We start from the raw sequence: 12,595 nt of genomic DNA, 5'->3' as shown, positions 1-12,595 counted from the left end.
ATGCCTCGCAACACCTGTGGTGTTTGTTCTCATCAGACCAAGCAAAAGATTCAGCTACAGTTGGTTCCCTCTCCCCCCCTTCTGGTCTTAAATCAGAGGGTACTTTTTTCAAACAAGTGTTAGGAACATTTTAAATTAGAATAAATTCTACTGAAGGATACAGTGTACATCCCCCAGTATGGCAGAGAGTACCATTCCTCAACGTCACCTAATGTAACTTCGCTGAAGTTAATTTTTGTTGTTTACTGGATAACACAGTTTTGTGTATTCAGAGTTAACTGCCATAAGTCTTCATATCTGTTTATTTTCAACATGAGCACCATATTTACAAAACCAACAGCTTTAATAATTTTCTATTCATAATGTACTCACCTTCTAACTGCAACTGATTTTGAGGTACAGTTGCTTGTTATTAAAGGTATGAGTCGTGGCACATGAGTATGCTAAAAAAAAGAAAAAAAAGACAAAGCAGTTAATGACAAAAGCATTCCTGAATTTGTACTGTACTAATTAAGTCAAACAGAATTAGCAACATAAACTGCAAACATTTACAACACTTACTTAAATGGAGAATACTATTAAATAAGAGACTGCTACTACCATGCCAATTGTTTAAGTGTATTTTTTTCCAGTGTCATCAACAATCACATGACGATATGCAGTATTTAGCTGTCAGAAGTCATATATGAAGGCTCAAATGTAACTGTCTTCTCAAAGGAGTTGTAAGCTAATGTTATTTTAGTTTTGCCACAGAAAAAAAAAAAAGCAATAGACATAGCAGTCTTAAAAATCAGAGTTACAGAGAAAAAACTGAATCAGTTTGAAACTATGGGTATTCTTTTAGGGTTCAATACAATTAGTGCTACAAAGACAAAATTCCTTTTAATGCAAAATATGTCAATAAAATAATAAAAGCTTTGACATAATATAAGCAAGCTTATGTATATAATCGATATGGAAACACCTAACGTTCTCATGGGAAAAGAAAACTCTTGAACTTTTACTCTTGAACATTTAAAATGGATAAGGTAAACTACATTAAATCCAAATGCAATACTTAATTCAGAATTAAATCAGCCTTACTTCTACTTATCGTAACTAATTGTAGATACAAAGTATTAACAAATTAATTCTAAGTAAGAGTAACATGCTTCAAAAAATCCATTTTCAGTTCATTTCTTTATTCCTTTCTTGATTAAATACGTAAGATAACTTCTAAAACAGTCCCCAATAGTGTGAAACTGTAGGCTATAAAACACTGCTTTAGAAGTACAATACTGAGTAATTCTTAGTATCTCATGTATCATACTTTCTCGTTAGGTTATTGTTGCAGGATATAAGCACACAGATCACCACAAAAGCAGAGAGATCATTTTCAGCTGTCAGAGTATTGCTAACTTCAGAATTAGGAGGGAATTAATCAACAAATCTGGAAGAGCCTAACAGTTGCATTTGTTCATACTGATAACACTTTTAAACAGGTTTTAGGGGTTTTCTTTGTGTTTTGCACAGCTTTCAATTGAAAAGTGGCACATGACTGTCAGAAAGGGAACAATAAGCAATATCAGGGGAAAGAATAAAATGTTTTTACAGATGGAGAAATCTGTATGTTCCAAGTCTCTGGAGCTACTGATGTCGTAATTTGTAGAAAATGTTTTGCAAAGGAATCAAAGCCTCGGGCTTGCTTTCATTCGGCTTTAAGACTGCACATTTCACTTATTATCCCTTTGAAGCTGTAATGATACATGTTTCCTCCCAGCCTGCCTTGCAACTTGATTGCCCAACCTGAATCCCACCCACACCCCTCTGGAAAAGCTTCCGCCATCATCATACCATCTCACCATGACACACACACACCTTTTTTTTAATTGGTTTCCTGATTTACTAAGAGTCAAGAAAGAGAAAACAGACTACAGTATAAGAACTATCTGGAGAAGAAAGATTAAATCCAGTAAGGGAACAAAGATGACACGAAGCTCTTCAAGATCACTGGTACAATACAGCCTCCCACTTTTTACACAGACTCACCCTCACAGCAATTAGATACTGAAGCACCAAACAGGATGTGAACTGGCTGTCAGTGGATTCTGGTTGGAGTTTTTGAGCAAAACACTGACTCCAAAAGATCTAACGACTTCGGCTCTAAATATTCAACTGATTACACACTCCCTGACCAACTCTCATTTAGTCCAAAAAACCAACGTCCAAAGGAATGTGGGGGTGCACTTCATTTAACTCTGATATTTATTTCTTTTTCCACCAAAACCTCAATTTTCTGTCAGAACACCTTGCATAAACCATTTATTGTTTAGGTATTTGAGCACTATGGGTAGGCTTGCTTCTATGCCTCCCATCTTAGTATGTTAAATTACAGCTAAGAACAACGGAAGTTTAAACAAAATCAGGGCAGCTACAGCCAATGCGTAGGCTTGTCTCCAACTGAACTGTACTAATAAAGCAAATTTAATGTAATCAGTGAATTTTTACTTCATGTTGCTTTTCTGGTGCTTGATTTGGCTACTGTAAACAAAAAGACAGGGTTTGTTTCTTACATGCCTGAGCTCGTCTAATACTACTGCAAATGGTACTCTTCAATTACAACTTTAATCATCCTGTGTGTGTTCCTCCACTCTCAACTCTGTGCCACTAGCCATGTCACAGTACACTGAAAGAGTCTGGAGAAAAAATGCCAATGAATTTTAGTCCAAATACTGATGGCAAAGGTAATGCAGATGTCTCTGAACATATTCTCAGAGGTATGGGTAGACAGAGTAAGTACAGATTCCAAAACATGCATGAGAATGGCAATAAAAGGTGTGAGTGATTAAACCACTTAGGTTTCCACCAACTTACAAAATTAAAACCACGGATGAAATCACAGTGAATAGCAGTAAAGTGCCTAACATTAAGAATAATGCAGTTCTTAATGTAGAAAGTACAGGCAACCTCCCACTATTTTATCTGAAAAACAAAAATAGTAGTACAAGTTCCAAAAATCTAGCTAAGTATCTGGCCTCAGACACCAGTCAGAAGCAGATGCTTAAAGGTACAGACAAAAAACAGCTAGTATACAGCACTCCTCTCTTCTAAATGCTTTATCTTTAAGGACTCAGCTTTGAAAGTTCTTCAAACTGAGGATTAAAACCTGTATTAGGCTTTTCTTTCATGAACTTCTGCTTTGTGACTGATCCACATATGTCCAGCCTCTTCAACATTTGAACATTAACTCCATGGTTCCAAATTTTTTTAGTATGTTGGGGTTTTCTTGTAAAAATTCATAGTTTTGTTTGGTTGAGTTTTTTTAAAAAAATTCCTTACTAGCTTCTTAACTACTATCTGTCCTGGTTTCAGCTGGGATAATTTTCTTCTTAGCAGTTGGTGCAAGTGCTGTGTTTCAGGTTTGGGTGAGAACAATGTTGATAGCATACTGATGTTTTCAGTTGTTGCTAAGTAATGTTTACATTAAGTCAAGGATTTCTCAGTTTCTCAGGCCCTGCCAGTGAAAAGGCTGGAGGGGCACAAGAAACTAGGAAACTGGGAGGGGACAGACCCAGGAGAACTGACCTGAACTTGCCAGAGGGATGGATATTCCATACCATGGGACATCATGCTCAGCACAGAAAGCAGAGAAGAAAGAAGGGGGGGGGGGGGGGGGGGGAGAGGAACTTTCAGAATGGTAAGTGTTTTATTTCCCATGTAAACATTACACATGATGAAGCCTGGCTTTCCTGGAGGTGGCTGAACACCTGTCTGCCAATGGGAAGTGGTGAATTAATTCCTTGTTTTGTTTTGCTTGTGTGCACGGCTTTTGCCCTACCTATTAAACTGTCATTATCTCAGCCCATGAGTCTTCTCATTTTTACTCCTCCAATTCTCTTTCCCATCCCACTGGGGTGAATGAGCAGCTGCGTGGTGCTAAGTTGTTGGCTGGAGTTAAACCACAACACTAGCTTAAGCTCTGTCTTTTCTAAAAAGACAGTTACCCTTTGAAATACACTTGCCTTTTTACAGTTAACACATTACAAAAAGATAATGAAAACAAGACTTGCTTTTCATACCTATTCCTCCATCTTTACTACGGTAATGCTGCCAATTGGTTTCAATGATGATTAATATTTGTCCATCTGTGAGAAAAATTACTTCTCTATTAAAGTCTGATTTAAAATCCTGTATTTCAGAATTGTTATTATCTCTACTAAGAGCCACTACCTGAATATTCCTAGCAAGCAAAGTGAGAGAGAGACACCTACCCGAATAATGAATCTAATGGCTGCGCACCCAGAAGTCGCCATCACTTTGGCGCTGTTGGGAACCAGATTAAAAAGAGTAGGCACAATAGCTTCAGCGCCATGATCAAACTTGTTTCCCAGAACAGTTGAAAGATGGCTATTCAGGAAGAAGGAATAAAACTTGTTAACAAAAATTAATTTCTTAGTCTTACTATAACAAAGTTCACTGTACATTTTAAAGATTATCTTTCCAAACAACAGAATTTCTTAATTTCATGATTTCTAAGTCCTTGCCTCATTAGAACTGAAGAATTTGTAGAACATTTTTGTTACTTAGCAGACACCTGAAGAGGCTGAACACTAATAATGTTATTTTGTAATGAAAAACAAATACCATAATTTGAAAGGCTAGAATTCTCATGTCTACATAAAATGTAGTATTTCTGCTTTTCAACACTTAGAGAGTATATAAATCTAAATCTTATGGAAATTATTTGATTTTTTTTTCCTTTTGAATGCATGCAAAACTACTGAATTTATCATAATTAGCCAAGCATAAAACTTGACCCCCTTGTTCATTAGAAGTTATGGTTTCTATTTTAACAAATACACAAATACATGCAACACACAGTAATTTAACTGTCCAGTGGTGACAAAAAAGTCCTTCTTCCGTACAGAGAGACTATAGAAAAAGAATTTGTAGTCAGCAGCAAATGACACAAATATATCTAACATGTTAGGGATCAAGAAAAATTCCATGCTTTTAGGCCTGGGTGAGGACACTTACACACTACATTTACACTACTCCTGACTTCATGTTAGGAAAGGTTAGCTTTGTTTTCTCAAAGCTTCAGTTTCCCTGCAGGGACAGCTGTATGCTACAACAGGTCCTCATGGTCTGTTCAGTCAGGACACCAGAATAGCAAGGGTGAACTCTGGGACATATCTGTTCACAAGGGCAACTGAAAATCAGTGGTTACATTAATGGTTACATTTCCCAGAAGAAAAACAAAGCCATGGAAAACACAGAAGTGGGAAAGACTGCCCTATAAATAAAAATAATGAGGGGTGTGTGTGGGTGTGTCGTGTGTCTTTGAATTTAATGAGCCCCACTATGATAAGGGTGAAGAACTTATTTCTGTTTCTAAAATTATCAGACAGGAAAGACAGTACCTTAAAAAATGTGCAATGTTCAGACCACTATAGGGTAGCTTGCTTTGTTATTACAAGCAGTCACAGTAAAGTCCTGTGGCAGTCACCCAAGCATAAGCACTGCCAAAACCAGCCCCCAGTATTACAGTAGTACTTAAGGCAGTTTGTATTAGCTTGCACTAAGTACTCTGTAATGATGGTAACTTTTTCTTCACATACGATCTGTTACAGGATTATTGTCCACCTATATCACCCAAGAGAACAAATTTATTGAAATGTTTCTTTTTTTCTACAACTTCAGATGTGGATTTGACACTATCAGTCATAGTGTACAGCAGTCCAACAAGATAATCCTGCAACACCAATAAAACATCTATAAGTCAAACTCATACTGAACTCTAGCATAATGTACACAAATGCACATAAACTATACTTACGCTACAGTAATGCATGCTTCTCTAACCACCTGGGATCTGAGATCCTTGGCTGACAGCTTGAAAGCACCATCCAACAACCGTAAATGCTGGAAAAATCCATCATACTGTGCAGCTCCAGCAACAAGCAATGACCGAACTTTCTTCAGCTAAAAAATTTAAAGCATTTAGTTTAGGGCACCACCAATATCCACTTCAAAACAAAAAAGTATCTTCATTGCACAAATGTACACAGGCATGACTTTACAGCAAAGCCTAACTTTGAAATAAATGGCAGTAATTTATAAAACTGCAAAAAGAATTTATTATTAAATTCTAGAGTTAAAATGTCTCAGATCCCAGTCTACAAATATACAAATGCGTAATTATGTTCATTCACATACCTGTTTCCAAACACCAAGATGCCATAAAACTGATAAAAAATATAAATGCCACATACACACATTTTAATCCTGCAACTGAAAGTTATCGTAGCCACACATAAAGGTACCAATGCTAGCAGCTGAACGGCAGAATATATCATTTTGCATAAATGCCAACTGAAAACGTGAAGTGATGGCTTTTAGAAAAGCTTCCACTTAAATGTCAGCAAAAATGCATTTTGGCCTTTTTAAAATACTTGCTCAAACTTTTGCAATACAGAAATTCAAGTTTTAAAAATGAAAATGAGAATTTCTTCAGTTACCTAGAATTTAATTACTTCAAGAAAAAAACATATAAAAATATCTGGCTGCCTGTGCTTTATGAAATACACCCACCCAAACCTGAAACCAGATAAAAAGTTTACCGCATTAGTTCGTTGATCCCAATCATGTTTGTCATCTGAGAGAATTTCCCTGATTTTGTTCAACGTTTCTTCAAGTTCTCGACTAGAATAGATCTGAAATATTAAAAGGAAAAACAAAATCAGAAAATTTATATTGTTAATATCCCAGATAACTTGATGAAGGAAAATAGCTTTAGGAGACCGAAAAAAATATATTAATTATCAAAATCTTGTCCTCAAAGTTCCAGAAAACTGTATAAGAACTATAAATGGGCATTTTAAGGCAAATCTCAGAGGATATCGAAATAGTGAATATTAATTAAACGAAAAGCTGAAGAATCAACATTTTTCCTGAAGATTTCACCTTTCACCTTTGTAATGAACTATTAATATCCAGAATTTCATTAACTCAATTTTTTAAAAAATACAATGCAAGACAAGCTGAGATTTGAGATAATCTGCTGCAGTATTATTGCAATTCAATTTCATTTTCATACTCACTATTATAACAAAACTAAACCAACAGATTCCCAACAACTCTTTTGGGACAGGGACACACTTTTGCATTGCAAGAGTGCATGGCTTTATGAGGGCCTAACTAGGCTGCTAGTCAACATTAAAATAAAAATCTGTCTGAAAAAAATAAATTAAAAGCTTCAGTAGCTTCTACATGTATTAATACTCCAAGCATATAACTTATTAACTCAAGCTGTCAGTAATGTAAGGAGCAGTCTCCAGTCAGAGTTCTTTTCCCACTACGCTAACTCCAGCAAAACTGAAGCCTGACCCATCTAATACACATCAGTCACTATTTGGTAATACATGAATTAATGCATTTTTTGATAACTGTACACACAAACCAGTGGATTTCAAAAGAAGAAAATTAAAAAAAAAAACTAATCATGAAAATATATTTATGTCACAAACTGACTTCCCTTCTGTTCTCCTGCACATAAGCCACAGGATGCTCTTTTCTGCTTCCGCTGCATATGCAATATCTCAAGTGGGTTTTTTTTTCCCTTAGACTGAGAACAACTTCGAGAGAATATGAAGCAAATTACTTAACCAGAAACTCAAGCTGAGCAGAGTCAGATATGATACCAGTTTGATAATACAAATACTTATTTTCAGCTAAATATTTCCAGGGTTTTGGATCAACATTTCTTTACATAAGCACATTGGGAAAAACTCAGTTGCCCATACACAGGTATCTGGTGCCATCTAAGACACATCGAAAACATTCACATGGGGCTGGCAGGTACGACTCAGGACTTCAAGGACACTCACACCCTTCTGGAGTGAAAGCTGGAGGCCAGCATAACAACTTATGTAGCACCTAAACAGTAGTGCCTGACTTAAATAAGTCCAAGACACAGTTTTTCTATGTGCAAGAGCACAGAACATGTAGAAGAAACAAGGACCAGTAAGTTAGGACACGCTGATTTGCATGAATTACTGAAGAACTCTGACACTGGTCACTTGAACACACTGTTCTCCACGTATACATGCATCTTTTATTTTATTGTAAAAAGATTTAGGAATGTCTTTCTTCTGTTCTACAGTTAGGCTGAATGTCTATTTTCTATAAAGTATCTTATTTTCCTGTGCAACTTGAAATTACTATAAGGGTTACCCCAAAAGCAGCTAGTTTTCAAATTTCCTAAGCTTATTAAATTAATTCAAGTTACAGGAGATACGGAACCTTGACTACTGACGTTCCAATGCTTTAACAGAACATGGTGATGGAGGCCTCTACATTTCATGCTGGAATACTGAGGAGGTGGAAGACATCCATGTTCTAAAACACCTGCATATCTGGTTTGTAGGATAAACAGGGTAGGAACCACTTCAGAAACAGAGGAATTAGTATACCCAAGCCAGCTTCGCTACCATGCAGAAAACGATTTCTGAATCTTTTTTCTTTTAATTTGAAATTTTTATTATCACACAGCTGTGTAAGCTTTTCCAGGGTACACTGTGGAAGCAGCTTTGCAGTTCTATACAAGGGACACTACTGCATCCATAAAAACCAAAACACTATTCCTCACAATTAATGTTTTCTTCTTCATTAGACATCAATAAACATCTGATGTGTAACTTACTTAAAAAGAGTAAATGACATCATGAAAACAGTGGGTCCAAGTGTAATGTTTTCTACTCCACTGCCCACAAAATCGAACATGAGGTTTTTATCACCGTTTAATATACTTGTGTATACTGATAGTGTTTAATACTTGTTACACAACACTAATTTACTCCAACACTAATTCTACAGGTACTATACTATTAAGAATAAATATTATGTGTGCCTCAGTAAGCGTTTTTATTAAATTAAATTTCCATTACCAAAGAAAATCCTTATTCTTCTTTCAGAAGTGGAAGGAAGTAGTAACCGGTTAACTGAAGATGTAATTTCATACTACAGTAACACTAAATGCCGTCAGAGTTCACGACTCGATTCAACCTCCTCAGACTCCTCCTTCACCATCACCCACCTCACCCTGTCCTCTTTCCCAATTCAGGGATTTAAAGTACAAAAAACTAACCCTGGAAGAGGAAAGGTAAAAATCTCTCTGCCAACTCAACAGCCTATGCCAACTTATCACAAAGAAGTTAAGTGCAACAACAAGGGAAGCGGGATCATGCCTTTTGGTGGCAGCTGAGATCTGATCAATGCACAGTCAAAACCTAGTGTGAGGTTCTGGTCAAGGTACAAATAGTTTTTGTAAGCTTTCTCATTGAGCAGATCCTGAAAAATATGACATTTTTTCTGTTGTCCGCCTGTGTATCAGAGACCATGTACTGTTCTTACTGCCATGAGATTTAAACATGCTAGGTGACAGACAAACACAGAAGAGAAATGTACAACGGGTTTATTCCCACCCTACTTGCAAGCCTAGGCAAATAATTTAATTTTTCCTTTAATTACCTGGCACAACAGAATTGGATCTATGCAATTTCTGCTATTCACATTGGCACTGTAATGAGGAATTTACTAAGTGACATAATTTTACCTTGTGAAATTAAAACTAATTCCACTGAAAAAATCCTAATTGTGAAGGCTGTCCATACCCACATTAGTTTCAGAGGAATAAAAGGTAGTATTTTAAAAATTTCTTTTCTCCCTAGCCTTGATTAATCATGCTTTTACAAGGCCAAGATGAAATTCTGTGTTGTCAATGACATAATATATTTTTTTGTTTCTAAGTTCCCACATCAGCCTTTTATAAAAACACCTACATCTGTTTTGAAACAAATTTTAGCCATTAATGGGAGTTACTACTAAAAAGCTGAACACAGCATTTTCTTCAATTTAATCAAAAGCAAATAAACAGTTGTAAAAACATTATAGTTGTAAACTTAAATATGAAGGCACAATCCTCTCACCACAGAACTTCTCTTTTTGGCACATAGATCCATGAAATAGTATCTCAATATCACCCATCTTCTTCATAGACTGCTGTTATCCATTAGAGGGCAACACGCACACACACATCATTAAAGTAAGTGCAACATCAAACACAGAAAACTTAAAAGCTCAAACACAAATAGAAGTAACAACTATAAAGATGAAGAGCACTTCCAAAATGGAGATTACAAACTAGATATGAGTAAACAATAAGAGATTCCTAAAAAATTAATGATGAGCAGTCATTGGAACTGGTTACTCAAAAGGCAAATCTACTATTGGAGGCTTTTAAAATGAGTTACACACCCCCACCCCCATCAGTAACCTCTTAATCCAGATGCACTTGAACTTGATTCAGAATTGGCTCCGTTTTTCCATAATAGAGCTCCCTTCCTTACTTTCAATGAAGCCACTACTGGAATCCACAAATGTAATGAAAACAGAAAGACACAGGAATAGGCCAAATAATGTATGAAGAACTCCCTCTCTCCATTCTAACAAGTTTCCTTTGCTTTTAGAGTAACTTGGCAAATTACAGGTCATACACACTCTTCCTTCACAGGGTCTAGTACAGAAACCTCTCTCTTAGCAATTAACACTGTCTCAGAATGTGGGAGCTGCCTTTTTTTTGAAGGATCAAAGATTGTCCACAACCAGAAGCATGAAGTTGGACAGCAGGAAGTCATTAGATCTAAGGATACTTTAAAAAATGCAATATTCGCGCCCCCCCCCCCCCCCGGGTCAGCAGGTCTTTCTTACATTCTCATCCATGCAATGAACAAGTTACTCTGGGGTCAGTTACACCTATCTCCCCTGCATCCTCACCTCAACTTGGATAAGATTAGTGAAGACAAATATATGTTTCTCCTCCACCTCTTGCAGTTTCAGAATGAGCTACCTTCCTTGGTCATACAGCAGTCAGACAAAAGATCACATGTACTGGTCAATGACATACAGGTACCCCACTGCTGTTCTTGCAATGTTATTAACCAACGTGAAGGATTAGAGAACTCTGCTTGCGAGTGCAAATACTAAGGCACTCAACTTGTTACAGGCAGCACATTTTCTGTGCTGTGGAATATGGCTCTGTTCAACATAAGGGGGATAAATAGTATTAAGAGCTCCATGTTTTTGCCCTCCGAAGAATTTTAACACAGTTTGGAAAGGCAAAGAAACACAAAGCTCTTACAGGATAAGACAGATATTTCCTTGATGTGACAGGGATCATGGAGCTAGAGTGTTCCTTCATAAAAGCAGACAGTATTCCTGACTACAGAAGGAGATCTAACAAATAACTGCATTATCATCTTGGGAAATAAAAACAGAACAAAAGTATGTATCAAGCAAAGGGAGTCATACAAAATCCTTCTGGTGTTTGGGAACTATGGCTTACTGAGTTATTGGTTGTCTTTCATACCTCAGCTGCTCAAGGAAAACTTATTCAAACTAGGTCCAGGGAGAAACAACCATGTTAAATGACTCAGCTGTGTTAGAGTACCAAATATGTGCAATTCCCACACTTAAAGAACAGAAATCAAAATCCGATCTTTCAACTAAGAATTCAGAATCCAACAGGTTCATTAGTATTCAAAGAGGGCACTAGATTTTGTTTTTTGAAGTACTGCTACAGGTAAGGACAAGTATGCTAGACACGTATCATTACAATTCAGACACATTTGAAAATACAATTTTTGCTTTTTAAATTATTTGCCTGTAGTATTATTATTACTTGATTATCCCCTGAAATTGCAGTCCCAAATTTTCGAATGTTATGGAAATCTTCTTATTATTAAAACATACAATTACATTCAGTAGCTTCCTGGAAAAGATTAAAAAAAGCAGTAATGGATTTTAGCTGAAACACAGTGTGATAATAATTAGTAGCACAGTGAAGAAAAGGTGGGGGTTTTGGTAACTAGCTGGAAAAAGTAAAGAGCTTTCCATGAAGACTGTAAATTCAGAAGGAAGGAAGAGTAACAACACTTGCTTAGAAGACTGTAAAATTACTTAAGTTTTAAAAATAGGCCAACACATAGTATTGCAAATAGCGTATTTCTGAAAACACAGGTATAACACAGCATCTTACCTGTACAGTAGGAACATCTGTAAATGCCTTAATAAAATCATCTTCATCCACAGCTCCAGCTCCTCCTTCTTTAGTGGAACCTAAATCAATGCAAAATACTATCAGATTTTAAACATTTAAACAGCATCAGATGTACGTCAACGTTTTCAAAGTGACGTAAGCATCTTTCACAACACCTATTTCCAAACATATAACTTGAGAAAATCCTGAATGTTCTGAAACATTCTGAAAAAACTGAAAGACCCTGAACTCTCATTTCACCATGAAAAGTTAAAACTTTCCGAAAATGAACAATTCTGAGTGGTTTCCAATTTGACAGAGTAAATGGTTTCATTTTATAATTCTACTTTTTGTGTTTAACAGGAAACATGTTTAGTATAACAATACTCTAGTAGCTGTTTGCATAGAATTTTGAGACCTGCATCCTATAACACCTATGTTCCCAAATAAAGCATGGAGTTTCAATTTACCAAACCAAGAGTTATTTGTTATTACATGAAATTTCTCAGGATGAATTTT

The 12,595-nt window shown here is 36.2% G+C and overlaps 1 protein-coding gene across 28 annotated transcripts in view; it reads right to left on the bottom strand.

The window, feature by feature from the left end:
- The window catches only part of CLASP2 (cytoplasmic linker associated protein 2), a 146,751-nt gene that overhangs the window by 61,362 nt on the left and 72,794 nt on the right, over window positions 1-12,595 (bottom strand). For all 28 annotated transcript variants that reach the window (XM_055710468.1, XM_055710471.1, XM_055710469.1 and 25 more), the window contains 5 exons: window positions 12,077-12,156; window positions 6,603-6,695; window positions 5,819-5,964; window positions 4,251-4,386; window positions 373-443 (listed from right to left, as the gene is read on the bottom strand). In XM_055710468.1, the coding sequence (XP_055566443.1) occupies window positions 373-443; window positions 4,251-4,386; window positions 5,819-5,964; window positions 6,603-6,695; window positions 12,077-12,156 (526 nt within the window). The remainder of the gene's footprint in view (window positions 1-372; window positions 444-4,250; window positions 4,387-5,818; window positions 5,965-6,602; window positions 6,696-12,076; window positions 12,157-12,595) is intronic.

Source organism: Falco cherrug, chromosome 4 (assembly GCF_023634085.1).
Source record: "Falco cherrug isolate bFalChe1 chromosome 4, bFalChe1.pri, whole genome shotgun sequence".
Classification (NCBI taxonomy): Eukaryota; Metazoa; Chordata; class Aves; order Falconiformes; family Falconidae; genus Falco; species Falco cherrug.
Note: the sequence above shows the minus strand (reverse complement) of the source record. Positions and strands in the feature narration are given on the sequence as shown.